Here is a 27859-nt window from a genome sequence, read left to right as displayed (position 1 = left end):
ATTGTGTATTCACCTAAGGAACTAATTCTCCCATCCCAATAAAGTACTATGCTTTATGCATAAGAAGGTAACATTCTTTTAGGACTTTAAAGTCAGTACAAAAGGGAAGAAGGATTTGAAACCTCCATTCATCTCATGTCATCTGAGACCAATTTCTTGCTCCACAACTTCCTCATGGCATTTTTCACTTCTGCATTCCTCAGTGTGTAAATCAGAGGGTTGAGTAAAGGTGTTCCAATGGTGTAAAACTCAGCTATCATCTTATCTATGGGGAAGGTGATTGCAGGCCGTGTATATATAAATATGAAAGGTCCAAAGAACAAGATGACCACAATGATGTGGGAGATGCAGGAAGAGAGGGCCTTTCTCCTCCCTCTTGCACTGTGGTTTCTCAGCGAATGCAAGATGAATACATACACATTTCATTAGGTGAGTGCATGGTCCAAGTTTCCTTATGTCATTAATTTAGCTGCCTGGAGATCTTCAACCTCATCCTCATGGCTGTTGACCCCTATGTGGCCATCTGTAAGCCCCTGCACTACATGACCATAATGAGCCTCTGGGTCTGTAGTGTGTTGGTGGCTGTGGCCTGGGTGGGGTCTTGTGTGCATTCTTTAGCTCAGATTTTTCTTGCCTTGAATTTCCTTATTGTTGTTCTAATGAAATTGATGACTACTTCTGTGACTTGGAACCCTTTTTGAAGTTCGTCTATACAGACACATACATGACCAACCTTCTCCTGGTGTCCAAGAGTGGGGCCATTTGTACAGTGAGTTTTGTTGTGCTCATGTTCATTTGATGGTGGTAATAATCAGCAAGTTACCCAGCAATGTGTCTGAGTAGAAAAAGAAAAATTTACAAACACTATTTTCTTCCTAACAAGGTCCTATGTCTAAGCAGAATGAACTCAGTCATATTATTGTCCAGATGCAAGATTTCATGAGTGAAGAAAAGGGGAGAGTGTGAGATGGTTTTTCCATGAAAATAAAGGAATTAGTTTACCATGTGCCACATAATGTTATGGAATATCTTAAGTTGAAATAAATGTTCTTCATCAGAGACATTCTAGTTGTGGTTTATTAAAAAGTTACCTCAACATTTTTTTCTTCAAATTTCAATTACTACTTCATAAGGTCATTATTGGTCTGAAATAAGCTTATTAGTGTGATACATTCCTACAGTATTCTTCAAACATAAGCTCTTGTTAGCTTTTTTGTGATCATTTTTGCCCAAACAATGAATGGTGAAGTAAGACACGCTATTCCTTTTAATATGTCCTTCATTTCTTCCTGTTTAATAAATCTTGACCCATGGGGTATTACTCTACACTTAGGATATTTTTGATGTCCTTGCAGCCTCACAATGTAGATATAAAGTTACTCAATCTCTCTTACATAAAATGCCTTACTTCAACTTGTATTTATACATGACATATGCATTTTATACATTGATACAAATATGTTTTGAAAAAAACATATAATAGGCTATATTCTTTTCCAACTATGACATTGTAAAAAGAGGAACAAGAAACAATGATAATTTCTAAATAATCTGCTGCTATCTTGAAATATCTTTTTGACATTTTGCATGTGACATACACTAATGGACAAAATAGTGGTTTTTCATAGCAATATCTCACATCAATATCCCAATTTCTATCCATCTTCTAATTTCTGGAAAATACCCCATAGAGTACTCTGAGTCTCTGAGATTACATTAAAATGAAGAGGCTACTAAATACTGTTCAGTAGTTCATGTTTTCATGATTCAAGTACTTAGCTTATGATTCAGGATATTTTGGAGGGATATCTTCAGGAAGCTGGTGTAGGACCATATCATGCTTGTAATATCCTGTGATTTTTATTATCTGGATGCATGAAAATATTATAAGGACAGAGCAAAGACACAGAAGAAGAAAGTAGATAGAGCTTTACAGAAGGGAGTTAGTGGGATAGATAGTAACTGATTATTTTGTTCAATTTATGTTCTGTCCTGTGGAAATTTATGATCATATTCGACTAAGGTTCTTTCCCCAAAAAATATTTTATTTTTTAAATGATGAAACATGTCGTCATAGGCTACACTTTTTCTAGATCTTACTTGTCAGGATGACATTATCACAAAGGACTCTGCATAGAATCACACTATACACTGAAATGTGCTCTGTTTAAATACATTATGGAACATTTTCCTGTTCAATTGTAATCTTCCCAGTCCTGTCCATTCCTTCAATACATTATATTTAGAGCCATTAGCAGGTATAAGCACAGAACCTTGCAATTGTAATAGATTCAAAGTTCCATTCATATATGTATTTTCTCTTTTCTGTAGTAAATAATTTTTTCCGCAATTAGTTTGAAACATATCATTCTTCCTCCAAATTAAAACATTTAAGAAAATGTCTAATCAACTTATCTACTTTATGGTGCCAAGAACAGAAATAAATTCTTTTTGAAATGTGTGATCTTTGTCAAGAATCTTAAACTGCAAGGAAGAGTCTTTGCATGGGCTCTCCCTTGTCCAGCGAGGAGGTCCACAGAACAGGGTAAAGGAGAGTGTGGCTACGGAGTTTCTAATCAAGACCTCTGGAGACCAAGGAGGAAGCAGGTCTGATTTTATTGTGTAGTTACCATGTATATATATTCAGGCAGTAGCTAAGAAGATTAAAAGCAGCTGCCAATGCAATGTCTGCTAACTGTCCTTGCAGCCACCAATCGAGGAGTGGGCTGTGGAGCAAGCACAGGGACTGCAACACATGGCCTCACACCCAGAGCTGTGCCTATGGGGTAGGCGACCACTCACATGCCTAGCACAACGGGAGTGGCCTGCCACTCAGATGCCCTTAACATATGCCACGTATGCAGTACTCCATGCACTTTTCCCCACAAGTCTTGACAGCTACATAATGAAATAAGATCATTCTCTTTTATTCATTTAAAAGATCTATCATGAAGTAATTGTACTCAAATATATTGTAGTTATTGGAGGCCAGAAAATATGAAAGGATCTTTCGTCTCCAATAGTTTATCATCTTCGCCATTCCTTTAACTGTATAATTTTGGTTTGTTGTCAACCATATTAGATTGTCCAAGTTTACAAAAGGTTATTTCTTTTTATACAGTTCACCAGATGTTTTTTAAGATAAATTAATAAATAGAAATGCTGATTACTACATATTGTGAGTTGTGGGTCTTCATTAAAATGTTTAATAGTAGTTTAAACAATGGACTCATTTCTTCCTAGAATGCTTTTCTATTTCCAGTAACTTCAATTGTCTCAAAATGTTAGGACCCAGCTGCCAAGTAAACTTCTATAGATACCATAACTATCTTTTGACAAAAAAGGAAAGAAATTCAAATAAAATTGATCTGTTGCTCTTGAAAGCCTTTCTTCACAGTTCACCTTATAATTTTACTCCCTAGGCTTACATGCAATTATGTGTGAACTTCTTTTACTTCTTTTCCTTCATGGATTAGAACCTTGGAAAACTATGGATTCTCAGGATTTTATTCTTCCTAGAGCCAAGCCCCAATGCTTTAAAAAATGTAGTAGTTTAGTAAGTAGTACTGTTTAAAAATCAATCATCCTCCATTGTCTCTTAAAATGAAATAGTATTTATCTGGTTATTTTGGTACCATTCAGATTACAAACCATGATTGGTTTGTTGGAGCCTTTTATGTATCATATATAGTAAAGTGACTATTATGTTCTTTATTTATAAAGCTAGAAAAAGATTGTAAAATAAAACAAAACTGATATTGATTTTTTTACTATTTCAATAATTTTTTAAATTTAATTTTTATTGGTTCTTTTTAGTTATACTTGATAATAGAAAACACTATGACAAAATTATAAAAGCATGAATTATAATTTGTTCTAATTCAGTCCCTAGGATTTTATCTTCCCCTTTCTCCCTCCCATTCCCTATTCCCTTCTCTACTCTTACTGATCTTTCTGTTATTTACTTATAGTCAGATTGATTTTATAGAAGTTGGGGAATTAGCTCCATCATTAATATATATAAATTATGTGTGATCTGCATTAACACCATGCTGCATCAAAGACAATGAAAGTCTGCACCCATGGAAATGGTTCTCTTAAGCATTTCTTAAAGAAAAACATGAATCTCTGGTTCGTAAGGGGCACAAAAAGAACCCTGGCATTTTTGTATTCTGCAGCTGCTGATCCATGGTTTGTGCATGGCTATGTGTATGACCTCTTGTGAATAGGCCTGTGTGAGTGTCTTTTTTTCCAGAGAAGTGTTAACACTTTTCTTCAGATTCCCAAAGGAATCAAACACAAAAATAGGTTACAATGGGTAAAGGCAAGAGAACCCATTATTGTAGCACATCTTCTTGTAATTACCACACTTATACCTCAACATTTCAAACAAGATGAGGCAACTTAGGAAGGCTACATTGGTCAAAGCAAGAGTGAAAACACAAAGCAATGGAGAAGAGCAGAAAGAAAAGCAACCAAGACAAAGTGAAGACTAGAAGAGAGTGGGATCTAGTGTCTAGTGGCTCCTGCAGTGCTCCTAGGTTGCCTTAGGGAGTCCTCAGCAACAAACAGTGCTTCTGTAAGGACTCTCTTAAAGGACACCCCCCCACACCCACCAACCTTCCCAAGTCAATTACACTAGACTTTTGTCTGTGGAAGAATCCTTCTCACTTTCTTTGTGGAAGTTGCCTTATCCTGAGAATATTAACTGGCAGTCTCAATTCCTTTACCTTGAAAAGCTTGAAGTATGGCATAATTGACCTTCTTTGAGCTTCTCACTGTATGTAATTGAGCCTCATGACTCCTGCTGTCCATCAGAGATGCCTGCACTGAAAACCAAAAGGATGTCATAAAATTCAATATTCACTACCTAGACTTTCTATATCCTGTTTCCCCAACTGTTATAAAATTAGTATTTAATTGTTATTCTTTCTAAACCTTCCTTGACAAAAAGAAGGAACATTGTGGAACACTAAAGACACAAATGGACAGACAGTGAAAGAGAAGATTGGAAATGGGAAAATATTTAGTGACAGAGAATATTTCTATTCAAAATATTTTCAGTAATACCCCATCCATGTTATCTTTCATTTTCATTGTATAAAGTCAAAATGAAGTTTTTACACTCTTCATTGTCATGTTTGATCCAAATTTTATCTGAAAAATATTACTCAGCTTCTTAAACTAAATCTCAGGTATATGTCAATTGCCAGTTATATTTTTATATCATTTTAGAAACATACAAAAAATAGTAATTATATACTGTAATATGCATTATTCTACTCACATGTGTCACTAGGAGATGTAAAAGTTGGCATTCTCCATAAGTTTTGACTAGGTCACTATTTTCTACTAGTCTTTTCTCTGTTTTTATTTAAGCACAATCTAAGATTCTGGAACCAATGGCTGTCAATGAGATTTACCTTCCCATCCAACTTATATGGAAAGTGTTGGAACTTTTCCAAAGTCTGCCATCTCAAGAAGGGGTGAAAAACTTAAAGACAGACGTTCTCCTTCTCTTCCCAAATAACAAGGACAGCTTTTCACATACCTGGGTTCACAAAGTATTTGTGGAGTTCAAAAGTTTGCATTATTTCAAATATTATATTCATTCTATTTATTTTCTTTAACAACAATAACCCTTTAAAATGTTGTGGCTTTTTTTCTGTTCCTTTCTCAGAAGATATAAGAATAGCATATTCACAAGTAATCTATTAAAATACTTTGGATTAATCTGCAATGATTCATCTGTGAGATCACAAACATGGAAATAATCTCTCCCTTATCTGTTAGAGGACTCTGCATTTGCCTTATCTGTTTATCCTCTTTTCATAGCAGCTTTCCCTAAGGATTATTAAAAAATTCTTTCCAACCCCCCAAGGGAATATTTTAACACATAAGGATGTAAGTTATCATCACCTTAGCACTATTCTTTAAAGATTCTCTTTCTCTGCTAATCCTAAACATCCCAGAGGTGATACATTTAACTTTTTTGTTTGTCTATGTAGCCTAAAGAATATCAAGCCAACCCTCCTCATACACAGTAACCAGGTGGAAACAAGGATGAGAAGGTGTCAGCTTCCTCAGGCACCTGGGAGGCACAGGGAAAAAGAAGAAAAGTATAAATGGGTGGTGGAGAGAGTGAAGAGCACAGAAAAAAGAAAGAAGAGTGCCATTACTAAAGAGTCATTGGGTCATCAAGAAATGACTGCCCTAAGTTGCCTTTCCCTATGTTATGAAACAAACTACAGTAGCTCTGTAGTAACCTTGTAAATTTTTGTTGTTGTTTTGGTTTTAGCATTTAAAAAAATATTTTCAATTCACTTTTCAGAATGCAGTTTGCTCAATTTATGTTCTCAGTACTTCCTCTTCCCCTACACTCCTAAACCCTAGTCTCTAAAGCCCAGTCACACAAATATTGGCTGAGATGATCAATAACTAGCTTTTTTTTTTTTTTGCATAAGGACTAGAAATGAGCAAATAATTCCATTTTTCCCCTAAGAATCTTAGAAAGTTGTATATAATCTAAACACTTATTGAGTAGGATTCATAATTTTTGTTTTTCACCATATCTATCATGGTTAAAAAGTAACAAGAAATAGGCCTAGTATGCGTGAGGCCCTGGTTTCTATTGCCGACACTGAAAATAAAGATTGTGTGTGTGTGTGTCTATGTGTGTGTACATACACACATGCTTACAAACACATAGTAGGCACTTAATCAATTGTTAAGTGCATAAACAAATAAAATAAATTAAAAACAATAGAAAGATCTTGAATAATACTCTATAATCATTTTTCTGATAAATTACCTATGTGATTCTACATGAAATAAGTAGAAGAGTTTGAATTACACTAGATCACTTATTTAGGTGTACAGCAGATAAAGGTGAGTTCAGGTGTTGGGAAACATCAAGTACTTTTTCAAACTTCCTTTCCATTGTGATTTTACAAGTTATAATGAACAGCACTAGGAGACATCAAATGAAACACTGAAGAGGTCAGGCTGTGCCTAGAGCAGGCCAGGGTCCTATTCCTGATAAAATGTGGGAAACAGTATCAATAAAGATATCATTCAATCTTTGGTGGACATTTGCAATTTTATGCCCAATATCTAGACACTGCTATGGACATATCTAGTCTGTGTCAGGGGATATAAAATTGAGGTTGAGAAAAACTGTCATAGTAAGCTTTGATTATATCTGACCTGTGTCTGATTTTCATCTTTGAGTAACTAAAATGCTGATTTTTCTTCAAGTAACCATAGCTTTGCCATTTTCTGAATATAAGATTGGGGCATGGTCATTTCCCAAGTGTGAAAATATGGCTTTTGCGTATTTGATCAGAACACATGTTCTTCAGATTTTAATGACTGGCTCAGGTATCTTTTGGCAAAAAAAAAAAAGAAAAAGAAAAAGAAAGAAAAAAGAAAAGAAAAGAGAAGGCAACATTTTTCTTCAAATCAATAAAAACACCGTACATTTTTCCTACTAGAATTTCTGAGAATGCAGAGCCAGCACTTCTGTCAATCTTACTCCGAGTAAGGAGGCAACAAAGAAGGAAGTCAACTTGGAAAAAGAGCAGAAGGAACTAACTCTATTAATACAATTTCAATTGTAGAGTTAACCTATTTCCAAATACTATTTTTAAAAAATACAATTTGTATATATAAATTTATATATATATATATATATATATATATATATATATATATGCTAGGGATTGACCCCAGGGCCATTTTTATGCTAGCCAAGCACTCTACCAACTGAATTATATCCCCAGCCATACTTTATAAATTTACTAAAATGAAATAAAAATCTAACCTACCCATCCCAGGAACTAAAATATTACCAATATTTACACCTATTTTTATACCTTCCTTATTCTGCCCACTATCTCAAAACTGATTAATATTATGAATTTTAAAATGTGTATTTATCTTGATGTTTAGAAATAAAATATATTTGTCATATGTGTATTAAAAAAATACATGTTTTGAATTTTAAATAATTTAGCATACTATACGCAGATTTTAAGCAATTACTTTTATTTTTATTCAAAAACAAATCATTAAAGTTTGTATTTGTTTTTGAATATAGTTCTGGATTCATTTTCACTGCTTTAATTGATATTCTGTACTGTGTTATATTATTATTTCAAAATGTGTGTATTTCTTATTCTATCAATGAATATTTGACTCCAATAAATAGTATATGGTGGACAATTTTGAACATATGTTCTGCAAGGGCAATTCATGGGTTGTAGATTACTTGAGTATTTGATTTTATAAAATACTATAATTTTTATCCACCAGAGATCCAGAAGTACACTCTAGTTTATGTGGCAAAAAAAGAGAGCTGGAATATTTGAGAACTGATTAACTTACACACTGAAAGAAAGGATTAAGTAGAAAAATGTTCTATTTTTTCTTGTCATTGTTTTAATTGGAAAGTAGACAAATAATGTCATCCAGAAAATAACCTAAGCTAATATTTTTCAATGTAAATTTCAAAGTATCAATTCTTAGTCATTTTATTCTATCATATTTAGAATAAAGTGTCTTGAACACTAAAATAGACTGATACCCTGAGGAAAATATTTTCCTTAAGGCATAAAGACTTCCTATTTTTTATTAAATATTGTTAAAATATGTGGTCAAGAAAGTTAAATAGGATATATGTAGGTGTTTATAAATGAGAAATAGATTTATAAAAAAAATTCATCCATGCTCCCATATCTACATTATAGATGACTTGCAGAAGTTAGCAGAGGCATAATAATGAAGAATCTCGGGATATTTTATGAAAACTTATAGTTTCTTTTATTTTGAATATAACGTGGACTCACAACCTACCCAAATAAAATAAAATCTCCCAGGTCTTTGTGAGTGCTAGGCAAGTACTCTACCAACTGAGCTATATTCCCAGCCCCCTATCTCCTATTTTTAAAATAATAATGAGATATTTCATCTTTTGTCAGCTCAGTAAAAATGAACTCCAGAACCGTGAGTCCTAAATGAATCCAACAGCATCTAATGGCAAACTATTTTCAGTTATTTTATCTTATAAGAAAAAATTCCTTAAATTGAAGAGTTCAAAAAGGCTACTAATAAAAAAGATTTACATTTACAGGATAGTTTCTGGGGTGGCTTTGGACCACCCAGCAACCCCCAATCTTGAACACATATTTCTTGCTTGCAGTTCTCAGAATAACTGGAATGTGCTGAAATGGAACATCTTAAGCTAAGGACTTCATATCTAGATTACCTCAGGTTTGTTCTTTTTTTTTAATGTCTTTCAATATTTTCATCCTGGTAAGTAAATATCTGCTGTGGTATAGTACCTAGAGAAGACTACTTTGGGGGTCCCTCAGCTGCAGTTTAATAAGAGCCACAGGTAAGATCCCATCTGCCCTGCACAGCTTTCCTGAGCCTCTACAACCAGCTTGCTGTGAATCCTGGGATTTTATTGCCCCTTGCTGGCATCTGGGATTAAGGCATCTGGCATAAGGTCTCTTTAATTAACTTCTTTCTTGGGTATTCTGTCTCACCAGACCCAGTTAATCGGTAAAAATTGCAGTCAGAGGAACAGTAGGCTGGTGGATTTGGACTCCTCTTCCTGGTGGTTGGCATAGTGATGTTACTGCTACCTGCCATTCAGTAGGTGTCCCCCCTGGGACTTGTAGCCAGTGCAATGAATCTGCTTCAAAACATTCATCCTATATTTGAAAACCTACTGTGATATGTTAGAGTTTGATAAAGGTTTTATGTGCCAACTGTTTGTTTAGGGTGTCATTTCTTGGGATCATGAACTATCCAAATGATAATGAGGTATTCTTTAGATCATCCCTATTGACAGTAACTTAGAACCCTACCCCGCTCTGGCTTATGAAGTGAGGAAGGGAAAAGAGAATTCCCCAAGGTTTATGGCAATCTGAGGTAAACAGCTTCTTCCAACATGGATTCTTGGTCTCCCAGGCTGATGCAATGTTTTAATTATTCAGAAAGTTTGCTGCCAAACCATTTCCACACTAACAGGCACTGTTGTTTATAAATTCCCCAGTGATAATTCCAGCAGCCAATGTCTTTTTGGCAAGAAGCTTTGAACTGAATTCTACTACTGAAAATGGCTCCAACTAGCTGGCCCCAATTTCCTCACCAAAGTAGATGTTTTCTGAAGTCTTTATGTCAGCAAACTTTGCGTGGTGTTTCTGCCTGGGGGTCGGGAGCTCACCTATAGTGACCAGGCAAGGCAGTTTTCAGAAGTGACCATGTGGACATGTTCACTTCTAGGATCCAAGTAAGGGAAACTTAATCAGATATACAGTTAACACCATATTCAGAGTTCTTCTGAATGGTGATTTAATCTTTTATAGAAAGAGAACTTAGTGAATTTTTATACACAAATAATATTAACATGAATATCAAAGATAAACTCTTGATAAGATATGTGATTTTGCTAACATTTAGATGTGATTTATTTCTGTAGACTTTGTTTGCTCATACAACATGAATAAATTGGATATATTATAGAGGAAAAATGATCAGAATAGATGCACTTTAACTAGTCTAGGGATGCATGCCAGTCAGTAGTCAGTACTGATTGTTCCATTTTTAACTACTACGATCATTCACTTATTCTGAGTTAGAAATAAATGCTGATTGTCTTTCTGTTTTTTTTTTTCCACTTGATATAATTAGTTTGAGAAGTTGACCTGCTGGACCCATTCCATGGGAAAATTAGACAATGTAACTGGACTCATTTTCCATGGCCTTTTTCAGACCCCAGAGGTTGAAGAAGTCTGTTTTGGGGTGTTCTCGTTCTTCTAAACAGTCATTCCTCTGTGAATCCTCCTCATCATGCTGACCATTTTCATGAGAAATCTGTTGAAAACACCCATGTACTTCTTCCTCAACTTCTTGTCATTGATGGGCATTTGTTTCCCTTCTGTCACAGCACCCAAGATAATTGTTGACATTTTATCAAAGAACATGTGGGGTGCATGCTGCAAGTCCTTGGGGTGTATTTCTTTGGTGGCACCAGAATCTTCATCCTTATAATAATGGTTTGTGACCATTATGTGGCCATCTGAAGCACTATATGACCATCATGGACAGGGGAGGTCCAATAAATATTGTTGGGGACCTCGGTAAATGGATTCTTCCATTCTGTTATCCAAGTGGCTCTGGTAGTCCTCCTAGCCTTTTGTGGACCCAATGAGATCTATCACTACTTTTGTGATGTCAGCACTATGCTCAAACTTGCCTGCACACACACCTATATTATCGGTGTCATTGTGACAGCCAACAGTGGTACCATCACTCTGGGGAGTTTTGTATTTTTACTCATTACCTATAGTGTCATTCTGGTGTCTCTGAGAAAGTAGTCAGCAGTAGGAGGGCACAGAGCTCTGTCCACCTATGGAGCCCACATTGCTGTGGTTATCATTTTTTTTTTTTTGGTCCTTCTGTTTTCGCATACAAGTGCCCCAATGTTAACTTCTAGGAGGATAAGACAGTGGCTGTATTTTACACCATTATCACTCCCATGCTAAAACCTATAATTTATATAACCAGAAATGCAGAAGTAAATAATACTATGAAGAAACTGTGGGGCAAGAAGGTGTTTGGAACCAGTGGCGAATGGTTGGGAATAATAATTTAAGCTGAATGATCTTAAATTTTGTTCACTCTTGCTTATATATAATTCACAATGAACAAAATAATGACATGACCAGATTTTCAGAAGAACAAATGAAAACTAGAATTTGTTAAAAACTACAATATCACTCATCATTACTTAATATTAATTTTGTTATTTCTAAATCAAATGCTTTTCTAAAATATTAAGACTAAAGAAATCTTACTAAGCACAGAATCTCAGCATCATTATCCTATCCTCAATTTTATTTTTGCTATTTTCTTTATATGATATTAAAACCTACTCTGAGATACTTGAGGTTGTTTACAAGGTTAAGAACTTTTCTGGTATGTATTAAGCAATTAATTGCTACTTAATTTTTGAATACATATCTGGAAAACATGACAAATTAGCTAATTTATTTTGATAGCAGTCCTACAAAACACAGTCACATTTCATTCCAGTAATCTTGGACTGGCTGCAGAGGTGTGAGCAGCATACCAAAATAATAAAACTAAGCTTAAAGACAAAAGATTGTTTACTTATTTGGACTGGACTTTCTTATCTTATTCCATCTGTGTATTCTCAAAATACTTATACCAGAGAAATATGTTTTTTCTTATGCTAAATTCTTGTGTCCTGATGATAGATTTATCTTTCACATGAACCATGCATGACCTGAGATTGTGTGTGTGTGTGTGTGTGTGTGTGTGTGTGGATAAGTGTATCTCCGATTGTCTCTCTGCCTCAATCTAATATCCAACAATGTAACAGTATACACACTGGGTCTTCTTACATTTGTATTAGTGGTTGAGAGAGGGGTAGAACTATCACTCATGTATACCTGAGGGTTGTAGCTCAGCTGTAGAGTGCTTGCCTAGCATGAATAGGACACTGGGTTTGATTCTCAGAACCACATATAAATAAATTAAAATTAAGGTCTCTCAAAAAAAGAAAATATTAAGAAACATGAGTGATACCTGATGTTGGTGTATTCATAGAATTAAAAACAAAGATATCTGGATTAGAATTTATAATAAATTTATAAACCATGCTCTAGAAACATATGATCCATTGTTATGGTCCAAGATTAAACATTGTAGGCAATAGATCTCTTTGTCCCCTAGATCAAGTTACCAAACCAGGCTGGTGAATAAAATCACTTTGCAATTTTTCTGACCCAATTAAGCTAGGATTAGGGGTCTTACAAATATTTGTGTTCTGAGTAATTGTTTCTAGTAGTTTTCATACAATTTATGGAATATCTGAATACTTGCACTTGGATTTGATGATTGGGATATTCCTAGAATCAGGAAATTTGGACTATACCTAGTTTGAAGAAGTATGATCAACAAGAGCTTTTTATTCTATTAATACACAATCATAGCATTGACTGCCAGACTGATGTTGTTATACCATCGCTGTAAAGAAATGGGAAATTATGACTTCTTGTAAACTTTAAATGAAAAAAAGCCAAACATTCTAATTTTTCAGAAAAATAGTTTTCTTAGTAGTGAAAAATATGAAAATTTTTCTCCTCATTTCTAATTGCTAATGTTTATGCTTCTTTTCCCAGAATAGCATAAACAAATGTAAATACATTTCTAAGCAGTACTCAATGGATTGTATGACCAGATTTCATGTTCATTCATATTTTATCTGTTTTCTCATATAAACATATCCACGAAACTAATATATTTATCATATTTTAGGTGTCTCCAGAATTAAAGTACTTTGTGGTTTCTGAATGAGATTTCCTTAAATATTTCAGTGCTTTGACATATTTAGTTCATATTTGGTGATCAGCTGTGAATTTGATTTGACAAACAGAGGAAGATAACTCTGCTATTGTATGCATGAGGGAAATGAGGTACATGAAGTATTACTGGGCCACTATGAAGTCTTAAATTAAACCCAGCCATTTCCAGTCTAGGTCAGCTGAACTCCAGCTTACCTAGAGACCCATGAAAGAGAATTAAATGTTTTTTGTGGAAATTATGAGTGTTAGGGTGGACATTTCCACAGTGTTTCTGAGTCTGCAGATCTAAGGAGACTAGTGTCAAATACTTGGGCAACTAAACCACTAATCTGCATCCTCAGCCCTTTTTAACTTTTGAGACAGGTTCTTGCAAAGATGCTGAGACTTGCTCAGTCAAGCTAACAATTTCTTAAAAAAGGACACAACAACCAAACTGTGATCCTTTATAATTTCCATTGTAAAATATTATGATGTCAATTATGTCTGGGGTCTAGAAAGAAAGAATGAGTTCCAGAATTTAAGATCTGGGAGAGATTTAGAGATCATTTGGACAAGGTCTTTGTATACAGGTTCAGAGAACTGAAAAAATGGAGATTTCCTTTTTTTTTTTTTTTTTGTTAGTACACTGAATAGTATTGGTATGATAAGTTTGTATCCTTTAAACCTTTTGTGAGATTTTATTTCTAAAATTGGCTTATCTTCTGATTTTCTCATGTTAGTGATGCAGGAGCTCCTGTAATTAAACAAAAAAGCATTTTTAAAAAGATTTCTTTCATTTATATGTTTAAAAATGGAGAAATAAAAACAGTAATAACTTGCACACACAAGAACGCTCTGAGGAAGTTTTATGCCAAATATCAATTCCTAATATGGTATTCACCAGTTTTCACCTCATCTGAAGGATTATGGTAGTATGTTAGGTCTCTTTTTATTTGTAGTAAGTTGCTTATGATATCCAACAGTACTCAAATGTCTGGGTATCTCCTTGCCTCCAAATACCACCATTTTGGTGAATAACATTTTCTCAACCATTTTTTCCCCAAGGGAACCCCTGTGGCTTCATACCAACTGTGATAACCCATTGTTCTGTCCAAGTTCCTAACAGATGTTCATGGAGACTGGCCACCATCAGAAAAACTACTACTTCTGTGACATGTTCCCCTTGCTGAAGCTATGCTAAGCTGACATGAGGCTCCTGCACATGACAATCATTACCACCACAGGGGTGACGTCTCTTTTAGTATTTGTTGCCTTCGTAATTTTTTATACCATCGCCCTGTTCACCTTGAAGACCTGCTTCTCAAGTGCCACCATCTGTGGCTCAGACATCACTGTGGATTTCTTGACTATGTCAGGGTTGATTCTACCAGTGATAACACAGTGTTTGCTCTGATCACACCACTATTCCCCCCTTGCTCAGCCCCCTTATTTACACACTGAGAAATACACACATGAAGAAGGCCCTGAGAGATTGTGGGGCCAAGACAAGATGAAGGTTATTGAAGCCTCTGGTGTTGGCACCCTTTGCCTGATCTTGTTCCCTTTCCAGAATCAATGTCATTAACACAACAAAGATGGGATGTGCTATCACCCACAGTAACAAACCTTGAGGAGAGAAGACCCCTGGCCACTCTCTTTCTGTTGCTTTGATTCTCTGAGATTTTACAAAAGAGAAGTAGATCAGATGACCTCCTGGTCCCTCCTAGCTCTGACATTCTTCTACTTATTCTGTTCTTCCTGAGTTCACACATATGAGCACTATAACACTGTTATCAGAGCAAAGTGTAAGAACTGTATTTATGTCCTGATTTAGAAACAAATATCTTCATGGAAAAACCAGCTATGGTGGGAGAGGTACTAACTTCTTCCATTCATTGGTTTCATTGCAATAAAGAAAAATGAAAGCAATTTCGAAACATGAGTATGCTGTTTATTTCAGACCTTTCAGTTAACAACATGTATTTCTAAATAAAAAAATGCAATGTAATTTTGCCTCTTGCATAATACTATTGAGCGTTGCCTTATTTAATTCTTAGTACCCTTTAGGTGGTATATTTCATTCATTAAAACTTGAAATTTGAAGATTAACATCTATTTCTTTCAAACTTTCAAATTTATCACAATGAAAATACTTATATGCTCATTTTTTCACCTTTTTATTGGTGCATTGCAATTGTAGTTAATAATAGGATTTATTGTTACATATTCATACATGTACACAATATAACAATGCGATTTGGCCAATATTACTTTTGTCATTTACCTTGGCTCTAGCTCTCGTCCCTTGATCCCTTTCCTCCACTCATGCCCCTTTGATTTTTAGAGGATCTCCAGACACACACCTCTTTTTTCCTTTGTCCGCTTTGGCTTCCACATTTGACAGGCAATATAAGATCCTTCACTTCCTTTCTGAGTTTAACTTATTTCACCAAACATGATGGTCTCTAGTTCTATCCATTTTTTTTCTAAAAATGCCATGATTTCATTTTTTTCTTATAGCTGAATAATATTCCATTGTGTGTGTGTGTATGTATATATATATATATATATATATATATATATATATATATATATATATATATATCACATTTCCTTTGTCCATTCATCCATTGATGGATACCTAGGCTGCTTTCATAGTTTGGCTATTGTGAATTGTGCTGCTATAAACATGTGCATGCATGTAGCATAGTAGTAAGATGACTAATTCTTTAGGGTAAACACTGAGGAGTTACACACTCATTTTAAGTCTTTATAAGTGTTTAAAAGAACTCTGGTTTTGTAAATGTACAGCATGGAAAATTTCTCAACCTGTGTAATGTTTTGAAATTAGAAAAAGAAATGTAATGAATAAATGGATATTACTGGGGTGCAATTTGTTAATGTTTACATAAAACATGCAAATAACAGTGGAATTTTAATTATAGCTTTTCAAACCATTCAAATTTATGTCCTTTTAAACTATTCAAATTCATATTCTGATCCTGGATTAAAAACTGGGACAAGTCAGTCACAGTGGTGCCACCTTTAATCCCCATGGCTCAGAAGGCTGAGGCAAGAGGATTATGAGTTCAAAACCAGCCTTAGAAAAAGCAGGTGCTAAGCAACTCAATGAGATCCTGTTTCTAAGTAGAAAACTAGATAGGACTAGGGATGTGGCTTAGTGGTTGAGTGCCCCTGAGTTCAATCCCAGGTACACACACACATATACAAATACACAACAGATCTGGGGAGGGTCTGAGTTTTCAGGATTCTTTTTCATCTCCTTCCCAAGAATCACAAGTCCACCTATCTCCTCCCACAGGGACTGACTCAGAAAGATAATTTCAGGAACAGGTATAGCTTTATAAAGTGGCTGGTGAAAACTTGAATACTCTTTTATATGCTTTACTTACTGGTTTCTGTGAATCAAAACAATGCCATCTACTACCTTCCCAGGGACACCAGACAAACAATTATTTAGTATAAAGGCATAAAAAAAGAGTATTATAGAGAGAAGTTATCAAATGTGTGATATTTATTTATTATGCTGTTTTGAAAGTTCAGCTCAATTTTAGCTCTCTGTTCACTGGACAGCATAACACAGGGGGAAACATTCAAAAGACTTGTTTGTATTCCATCAACTCATAGAACTCTTATATTCTAACAACATGAAGAGTCATCACGTCCCAGGTACCCAATTTGTTTCCTGACATGTCACTGCCTGCACAGAAATTCACAGAGAATCTTGTCTAAAATATAGATTCTTATAGACCCTTAACCTGGCCTAATTGAAAAGCTTCTCTTTTAAAATGTCCATTTGTGCATGAAAAATAAAAGATGATTATCATGATGAGTTTGTAAAACATTGACCAACTCCTTTCAAAATCTAAAAATATGGAGGCACATAGAGACCCAGCAAATGAATGTCTAAAGTGGATAAAATGGTGAACAATACAAGTTTGTATTGTTCAAGCACAATACCTAAACATGGTTTTAATTTCAAATTTAAACATCTTTTGAATTTTTTAAAATCTTTTTTTTGCTTTTAATTCTGTGGATACATCCCTATCACAGGTCACATATTATGCACTATGGTCCTTTCCATAAATAATGCTTATACTCCTCACCCAGCCACAGATATAAAACCAAGAACAGGCAGTAGCATGGATAATCGATGTCAGGAAAAGACAATGAATCAATAGCAGAGGCAATTGGAGCTATGTATATTTACTAAAAATAAATAAATAAATAAATAAATAAATAAATAAATTAATTAATTAATTAATTTCAGGCTGTGGCTCATGGAGAAAGAAGAAGAACTGGGTCACCAGAGAAAATATCAATTCAAACGAGAAAAAAAAAATAATTCTACTGAGATGTTGTCATTGAAAGGGGGACTCTCACAGCTTAATCAGTTCAATCTTCTTATTGTTTGGGTACAATGAGCACTACAGTATGGAAAGAATTTGCCCAAGACCAAATGATGAAAACTAATATTTTGTCTATCAGCTTGGATGTTATCTATTTGAACTTCTGCAAACACTTCTACTCTCAGTCCAGGCTTATTGGTTTAGTTTTCCCTGTCTTTTGAAGAATTTATATAGGAGAACATTAGCTTTGATATTTTGCTTTTTATGTATTCTGCAATCCATGATATAAGCTTAAAATTCACCATAGTTCACAACCATAGGAAAGGCTTTAGATAATACTTCACAGAACATTCTCATTTTGAAAATTAACAAAACATAAAACAGAGAAGAAAATAATGATGCTGAATATGATAATTTTAAGATTGTTAGTTACAGGAATACCTAGCATAGATTTCAGGAAATTACCAGATTTTTAAATAATTAGGATAAAATGATCATACCTTTTCTTTGTAAAATATGTTTTTCTTTCATTTGTTCTTTCCTAAAATCCTGTGAATTTGTCCTGGTTGTCTTTATTGTACAGAGAGGTTAAACAAGGTGGAGAAAATTTAAGATGATTCAAAAAATCATTCAGTTTAAATTAATATTTCTAACCATTTCCCACTAGTCCAAAACACCTTCTTGTCCCACAGTTTCTTCATAGCATTTTTTACTTCTGTATTTCTCAGTGTGTAAATCAGAGGATTCAACATGGGAGTGATAATGGTGTAAAATACAGCCACCATCTTATCCTCTGAGAAGGTAGTGTCAGGCCTCATGTACATAAAAGTACAGGGACCAAAAAAGATGATGACCACTGCAATGTGGGAGCCACAGGTGGAGAGAGCTTTGCGTCTTCCTTCTGCTGACTGCTTCCTCAGAGTCACCAGAATGACACTGTAAGAGAAGAGCAAGATCGCAAAGCTCCCTAGACTAATGGCACCACTATTGGCTGTCACAACAACACCAACAATATAGGTGTCTGTGCAGGCAAGTTTCAGCACAGGGTGGACATCACAGAAGTAGTGATCAATCTCATTGGGTCCACAAAATGGTAATTGGACTACTAGAGACACTTGGATAATGGAGTGTATGAACCCACCTACCCATGTCCCCAGCAACATTTTACTGCACATCTCCCGGTCCATAATGGTCATATAGTGCAGGGGTTTGCAGATGGCCACATAACGATCATAGGCCATTACAGTAAGGATGAAGATCTCAGTGCAACCAAAGAAATGTCCTCCAAAGAGTTGCAGCATGCACCCCGCATAAGAGATAGTTTTGTTCTTTGCTAACATGTCAACAATCATCTTGGGTACTATGACTGAAGAATAACAAATGTCTACAAAAGACAAGAAGTTGAGAAAGAAATACATAGGAGACTTGAGCAGGTTGCCCGTGCAAACTGTCAGCATGATGAGGAGGTTTCCCAGAAGAATGACTGCATAGAAGAATGAGAACAGCACAAAGCAGACTTCCTCAACTTCTGGGTTCTGGGAAAGGCCCAAAAAGATGAATTCAGTTACATTGTTTATTTTTTCCATGGGATGAGTCCATGAGGACATGTTCCCCAGAGACAAATTACCTGAAGGACACATGAAAAGGAACATAATCATTTATTTTTAACTCAGAACAAATGAATAATTCTCATAGTTAACCACATAAAAATGAATAGATATTCCTGATTGGCATACACACTTGAAAATGAATTGCATATTTTCCAATTTTATTACTTCTGTATTATATCCATTTTTTTCCACTTCAGATAAAGAAACAATGTCCAGAGACATAACATATAAATCACCTGAGTCTCACTTGTTACCAGGTATCTTCCCTCCTTCACTCTTTATTAAAGTTTATTTACAAATTTACTTTTTTCTTTTATTTATTATTGATGCATATTATTTACACAGAATTGTGTGATTCATTGTGGTATATTTGCATTTACATGAAAATGTAATTTGATTCAATATAGCTTTTATATTGCATAAGGCAATCTAATTTTGAAACAACATCTATTTGAAAAAAAAAACAGTAATGTTTGTACAAGAAAATGTTTTTCTTTATTTTTGATGCATAAGTAAAAACATATGTCCTCCCTTCCCTTGCTGAATATTTCCATGCCTATTCACAATATCCACTCATGTGTCCTCAAATACTTGAGACTATAGACTTTCACATGTTCTCCTTCCTATGAACCTTGATCTTGACTAGATGACTTCATAGTGCCTTATTTGACCCCAAGCTCCAGATATGGTATGGGGTCATAGAAAGAGAATCAAAACTATACAAATTAGATTCTGATATGATGCAGATGTAACATTGCTACATTGTTTAACTTCTCCTAGCTTCCATTATCTCATTTGGGAAATGACAGAGTTTCAGTCTCACTATCACTTATCACAATAGTATTTATTTCTACCATGAAATTAAATAACTTCTATAAGCATGGATTAGTCAAAACACCATTTGTCTCTTAACTGGATTAAAGTAAAAGAAAGAAAAAGGTCATATTCATTCCTTTAATGCCCACTTTTTTATGTATCCTTCTGATATTTCATGATATTTTATGGTAATTGCATTAGATTTCCCAGTTTGGGACAATTCAATATTTCAGGAAGATATTGCCATTGAATGAAAATTAAAAATAATTTAAGAAGAGTAGAAAGTATAATTTAAATAGATGAACACTCAGTGATGGAATTCCAGGTACTTTTAGTAGAGATTTCTTGTATGTTTTCGTGGAGACATGTATGTGGAATAACTGTAAAGGGTTTTTCTAGGTTCTTCCTCAAATTAAGCCAAGGGCATAAACTGTTCCTCTCATTCTAGACTGTGCTAATGAGAACACAGCCTTCAGATACGCTAAGTTTAGTGTTCATGACTACTGAGCAGTATGCTGGGAGCCCACCCATTGCCTCTGTTGTGCTTGGTACTTTCAGCTTTGGGGAAATTGCAGATCAATGTTCTATTAAGTCTGTGTACTGGATTCAGTAGTCATTACAGTGCTTCCTTCTCTGGGGCATTACAAAATGATGATAGTAATAACAGCAATGGTAATAGCAACAATGTAATTCAGATTTGGGATCAGGCACATTCTCTACATTTACAGGTTCACACTCCTTAATTTTTCTATTGATTTTAAAAACAGCCTGTTCTCCAGTAAGAGAGCCCCTCAATTTAATGCACAGCATATTAGTCTTGGCAAATATATCTTGCTAAGTCCCCTAGAACAAAACAGGCACAAGCTGGAGAACCATTCCTCTACTATCTAAAACACAAGGTCCTAGAAGAAACCTTATTGCTCCTTAAACCAAACCACATCCAAAAGATACTTTCCTCCCTTATTTGAGCATTTGAAACCTGACACCACAGTATTCTTTGATATGATTGTCATTTTTCTATTTGTGGTACTCACGACTCACTATCTCACAGTCATATATAGAAAACACTTTATCTTATCATCATCTTAATAATTTCATTTTCTATTTACTTCAGAAAGCAGTGTATTGCAATTGTTTAAAAAATTCTAGCAGTTTAAATGAATTCCTCTTTCAAACATACATTCTTTATGTATTTTAAAAGAAAAAGAAAATCTCACCTGTGTTTTCCAGTGATTGAATTTGCTTTATTTTTTAATCTCCTCATTAGATAATGTGGGTGCAGCAGATCAAATTAAAGTAAGAGTGATACCCGAAAAATTGCTTTGTGAATGGTTAGGACCAGAGAATCCCAGACACCTTAAATTCAAAAGCTGGTAGAAGTCAACATTTGTTGTTCCTGGTTTTCTTACCTACTTAACTCTGCAGTTTCACAGTACCTTTGACAATAAATTTTCTTCTTTTCTACTTCTTATAGGCCCCCCCTTAAAGAGAATGCAGTAAAATGATAATGACCTTGGGGAAACCTTTTCCCCAACGTCTTTCTCCATAGTCAAAACCATATTACAGACCTAATGATGAACTTTAATTTCCAGGTGGACAGGGAGACTACAGAGGAGTGAAAGGAGAGCAGGGGAGGTGTTAGGAGATAGGGAGGGGTATGGTCCCTCAGCCCACTTAACATCTTCCTATGGGGAGAAACTGGGCCATCTTCTGGTTCAATGAAAGAAGCAAGATGACCACAAGGGGAATTCAAGATCCTGACAGGAAAGCCCCCATATTGGGCTTGAAGTTAAGTTGTTGCTAGGTAACATACCATTAGCATGGAGGATGGCTCCTCCTCTCTGCATTTTCCAGAGTGGGGGAAACATGCATGGGCAGTGGAGAAGATATTTTTTCAAAATCTTTAGTCAAATACGGTGACAGTCAACCCTAAATTACCTTCTTCCAAGTGAGAAGGGAGGAACTACCATGGCCTAATAAAGGTGAATCAGCATTATGTTTACTGTGCTTAGAGCTACTTTGCAGCTCAGCCCACTCTGAAATCCCAAAGTGTTAATAACCCTATTTTCCTGCTTGCCAATCTCTCACATCTCTCTCAGTTCTTTTTTCTGGTTTTCAAGAATGTGGACCATGGCCAGGCCTGGTGGAGCTCACCTGTAATCTCAGAAGCTCAGGATGCTGAGGCGGGAGGATAAGCAAGGCTCTAAGTAATGTAGTGAGACCCTAACTCAAAAAGAAAAAAAAAAAAAATGAAAGGACTGAGGATGTGGTTCAGTGGTAAAGCCCTCTGGTATCACTCCCCAGTACCAAAGAAAAATAATAAGAAGAACTTGGACTCTGGATAGCCTGGGGACACTTGCTGTGCACCAGTAAGTAATGGTGATGAGGGAGGACAAGAGGAAAAGGGAGGCACTAGGAACTGAAACGGAGTGAATTATGTGCCATGCATATATGATTGTACCAAAATGAAACCTATTATTATGTATAACTATCATGCATCAATAAAGCACATTTTTTAAGAAAAAGTCCTACCATCTACTAATAGAACCACCCTAGGGAACAAACCTCCAACAAATGAAACTTTGAGGTATAAAATTAAAACATATCTAAAACATAGCAATAATATTTGTTGTATAGATATTTTATTTCACAGAAAGGAGGTTAACTGAATTTCAGTGAAGATGTTTTTAAGTCTATATACATTGTAGCTTTGCAGGTACTTTAAGGAAATTTATATTAATCAGAATGTAAGTGATTGCATATATGTGTATGTGTATATATACATGTATATATATGTATGTGTACATACATATAAATAATATATGTGTATGTATCCTCACATGTACATATATTATGTATTTTTATTTTTGGTTTTTTACTTCTTTAACTTTCTAATAAATTTTCAACAACATATTTGGATTCTGAGTCTATCTGTCAATATAAACAGAACATTTGTTTTTATTTTTATTTGTTTTTTTATTATTTGTTTTTTTTTATTATGCATTTTTCCTTTATGACTCAAACCCTAACCCATCCACTGCAGAAAAAAAGAGTTAATTATTGTTATATAGCCACTGGTCCAGGAGAATGGTGGGGAAGCAGATTATTGACTTATTAATTACTCTGATACATTTGTGCTTCTTTCCTTAATGTCTCTTTTGCGATTTTGAGTATCTCTCTGTTTCTCTCTGTTGCTCTCTTAACTCTCTGTCACTCTCTTACTCTCTATCTATGTCATCTCTGTGTCTGACCATCAGTTTGTCTTCTATCTATCTACTTGTCTATCTGATTTTCTTTTCTCTCCTCTCCAGAAATACAGACCTCTCCTATGAAAACCTTAAAGTCCTGTAGGGCTGCCCACATTACTTCTTACTCTAAGAGGAGGAGTTAATCAGAACTAATAGAATTCCTGAGCTGCTCTGGGTCTAAGTAACAGTACTAGCCTCCAGAGAGAGAGTGCATAGAAAGTGGCTATTGCCAAAATACAAAGTAAATTTACAGTCCCAAAATTCCCAGAAGAATTGAGGAATATAACTTTGGTCCAGTGGATAGATTTTTTTTCTTAAATGAAAACCTTTTGAGAAATACTTCTGGGAAAACAATTTCTCGTTGCTTTCATAATTTAAAAAAACACCTATGATCTCTTCTCTATTTTTAGTTAGGTCCTGAAGTGCAATTTTTTTTTCAGAAGTGGGTATAAAACAGATGACTCTTAGAGCATACATATAGGCATGATGGTTTTGTTTACCTTAGAGCATCAGCAGGTGAAAGGAAGTTGTATGGCAATTTAAATCTTACATCATTTTCTTGTGAAATGAACAGATATTTCACTGTGAATTCAGGACAGTTTTTTTGTTTGTTTGTTTGTTTGTTTTTTGGTGCTGAGGATTGAACCCAGGGCTTTGTGCATACAGGAAAGCACTCTATCAACTGAGAGACATCCTTAGCCTTCAGGACAGTTTTAAAGTTTTGAGCAGGATTTAAACTCATTCTCCTTGCAAAATAGTGAAATTTTTCTCTTACACATGAAAAGAAAGCAATCTTGAGGATATTTTCTAAGAAATGGCCCAAATTTGTTTGAATCACTGATTCATAATTTTGCCTTTTATTTCAGGTGTATATATCAAAGGAAAATAAGCTAACTGTATTACTGAGGAAGGTAAATGCATGAACAAGACATTTTCTGGAGTAATATAAAACTACCTTGAAGAACATCCACAATTGATGTGCAGGTAATACCTTTTAGAATCCTTGTTTAAGATCACTAGATCTATTTGCCATCTGCTCTTGTTATTTTAATGGTATGCATTCACATGTGGTCTATCAAATTTAGTTGAGAGTAGAACACATTTTTTGCAATGTTTGGCTTGTAAGCAGAGTTGGTATTTTGTATATTATATGTAAACAGAATAAAATTCTCAGGCTGTGAGAGATCTTCCAAATTCTGATCTTTGGAAAAATTATCACCTTTCAAAAGACCATTTCTCAAACTTTCTCTAGGTTTACTGGAATCACTTAAACTAAGTTTATAATAAAGGCAAACTCTGATGTCACCAATAAGAGAGTATATATTTAATATTTGTAAGCTAGAGAAACTAGAGGAGATGCAGTCTTTTAAGATAATTTTTTGTAGTTGTAAATGAACATAATGCCTTTATTTTGTTTATTTTTATGTGACGCCAAGTATCAAACCCAGTGCCTCACACATGCTAGGCAAGCTCTCTGCCACTGAGCTACATACATCCCCAGCCCCAGGGGAAGCATTCTTAACATTGCTGACGATAACTTGTAAGGGGTAAGCAAGACTGTTCAGCAGCACTGCAAAATATTAAAATTAACATTTTAACTTAACTTTAATAGTATAGAAATTTACCTATTTAAAATCAGGTGTTATGAAATTCTCCATGTAAACAATAAAGTCCTCCTATTTATTTTTTTGTCAGCCAAACAGTGTCTACTTCCAGTTTTGTTTGGATTGTTTGACAATCTTTATACATTTTATTTAAAGAAAGAACAGGATAAGGGCAAGGTAATAATTTTTAGTTAAGTACCTTTTATTCTACCAGGAGATTAGGCATCAGAATCTCAGATTTGCCTCATAATTTTACTAAATGATGTCTGTATTTTGATTGCTTAATCAATGTTGAAACTAAAACTTGGAGAAGTTAATTATCTTGCATAAAGAAGAAAAGCTTTTTTGAAAAATGGAGAAATTCACAATAATCATACTTAGGCTTTCTAAAACCCCGTGTAAATTGTTTCAGAAAATAAAATACATAATACAATTTCTGGAGAAAGGATTTTTATATTGTATAAATCCAAAGTGGGTGATTGACTTCCATCTCCTTATCTGAAAAGATGCCTGCTTTGCCTTGATGCCACATTATATATATATATATATTTATTTATATATATATATTTATATATATATAAATATATATATATATATATATATATATATATATATATATATATATATATATATATATAACTAAATAGCTAGACTGAAGCAAAAATATTTAAACAGCCATATTATGAATCATGTACTTTGGAGATATCAGAGATAGCTAGGTACTGAATGTTCTACTGAAAGGATAAAAAAAAAAAAAAAAATTGAAATGTAAAGGATAAGGTTTGTCCTGAAAAGTTTTTAAGTTGCATTCGGACCCTGAAATTCATGTGGCAGTAAAACAATTCCTGGAACTGCCCATTAGATGTGTGTCGAAATCTCCCCTGACCACCTAGTTGCTCAAGGAGAACAACCCCCTTTTCCTCAGAAACCATGCAGTCCCACACGTACACACCTCAGGGCTTAAACCAATCAGTTTAAATATATACCCATCTTAGTACTGACCAATCACCCCCACCCAACCTGTTCCCGCCAGTGAATGTGCTAATCATGTTTTAGAGTTGTTCTTTGATTTTCCTGCAGTATGTGATGATTTGCTAAAGGATGCTATGATGTATGTAAAGTCCCTGCCCCATCCAAAAATGTATATAAGCTCTGCTCAAGTTGTTCCCGGGGCTCTTTGTTCTTTGCTCCTCTGAAGTGAGCTCTGAGCCCCAGCATGCTGGACCCCCAATAAACCCTTTGCTGTTGCATGAGACAGTCTCTTCGTGGTCTTTTCCTCCGACGTTCGCCAGACCTTTACACTACATATTATATCACAAGTTAACCAATTTATAGACGCTTGAATAAAAATGGTTGTCCTTTATTTATTTATTTACTTGTTTATTTATTATTGAGTTCTATGATTTCTAATTAGTTCTTCACTGATTTTATAACATGCACACTTTAGTTTATAATGACTTCTTCTTCATTTACTTGTCTAATACTGGAAATTTGTTTTGTAAAATGTCATATATTTTCCTGACTATATTTTCTTGCACCTTGTTGTTTTTGTTCTCCCTGTGCCTCCAGGAGTGATGGTATCTTATTTCTATAAACATGCATTTGGAATATGGCAGTTTATACTTATAACTACAATGGTGTGGTTGACAGTGACCTCATGGTCTGAGGTTATGGTGGTAGTTCCTCCCACTGCTGTTCCATCTGATACATGGTGCCATCCTTATGAAACATAACTAAAGAAGTTCTAGGAGATCTACTTTTTATAATATTTTACTATAGTAACTCTCTGAACTGGAGAATTCACTGTTTTTCTTAATTGCTTCCTTCTATACAGAAACTAATATGGTTAACTTTGATGGGTATTTTAATTCTAACTTCATTCTAATAGCTAGACTTATCATTTAAAATTTATTTTCAAGATCACTTCTGTTTTATGCACGTTTATATAAAGGAATGTTATATATTATTTTCAGAAATGATATACTACTTGCAGTGATTGTGACAAAATATTTAAAGAGATAAAAGTTATTACGTTTTGTTGAAGTGCTGTAACTTATACATAATTTCAAGGATAATACTTGATGTCTCCACAAAAAAGAGGGAAAGTATGAAGTATTACTGAGATATTGAAAGAATAGGGCCAGGTTGAGACTTTCCCCTTTTAATACAATCCAATAAATTCAGCTAGAACTGAAAGTTTAACTTAACTTGTTATCCAAGGTGGATGTTTAATACGCAGTGTCCCCAATCCCTAAGTCTTCATGGGGGATTCAAGGAATATTATCCATCAATCACACAGCTCACAATTAAGGTGATTTTTACAATAAATGAAAATGTATTCCTTGATCATGTGTCTGTAGACAATTCAGAGACCTGCTAGGGAAAGGGAATATTACCTAAAATGAAAACACAATCATGTCTAAACAACATAATTAAAATTATAAAACAGTTTTTTTGTATTATACTAAATTCTCTAAATTCTTCTTTCCTGATTATAAATGTTGTAAATGATTACAAGTAAACATTTTATTTTAGATAAATGGCAATTTTAAATCATCACATTTCAAAAACCAATTAAATATGTTCTTTGTATTACCAATACGGCAGAATACTGGAAATATTTTTAAAAAAACTATTAGATAAATAAGTTATAACATCCCAAGGAAAAAATATAATTAATAGATTGGTTTATTAATTAACTAACTTGTGTGATTTGTTAGACTGGATCCCAGGATTTAATGATAGTGTTTACATGATTGTGATCCTATTGCAAAGGCTTTTCTCCAATTTCATTTTGCCACAGGTACTCAGATGTTTGCACAAACCATGAAATAT

The 27859-nt window shown here is 34.5% G+C and overlaps 1 protein-coding gene across 2 annotated transcripts; it reads right to left on the bottom strand.

Annotated features, from left to right (window-relative positions):
- Window positions 1-128: 128 nt before the first annotated feature.
- LOC139707095 (olfactory receptor 4S2-like) lies at window positions 129-19353 on the bottom strand. 2 transcript variants are annotated; one of them, XM_071617088.1, is made up of 2 exons: window positions 18689-19332; window positions 129-417 (listed from the first exon to the last, which is right to left on the bottom strand). In XM_071617088.1, the coding sequence occupies exons 1-2, from the start codon at window positions 19330-19332 to the stop codon at window positions 129-131; spliced, it is 933 nt and encodes a 310-aa protein (XP_071473189.1). The 2 variants fall into 2 exon arrangements, with proteins under 2 accessions (XP_071473189.1, XP_071473188.1); XM_071617087.1 differs by lacking the exon at window positions 129-417 and having other exon boundaries at window positions 18382-19353.
- Between the last annotated feature and the right edge of the window lie 8506 nt (window positions 19354-27859).

The sequence above is a fragment of the Marmota flaviventris genome, chromosome 9, assembly GCF_047511675.1.
Source record: "Marmota flaviventris isolate mMarFla1 chromosome 9, mMarFla1.hap1, whole genome shotgun sequence".
NCBI lineage: Eukaryota > Metazoa > Chordata > Mammalia > Rodentia > Sciuridae > Marmota > Marmota flaviventris.
This window is presented reverse-complemented; position numbering and strand designations above follow the sequence as displayed.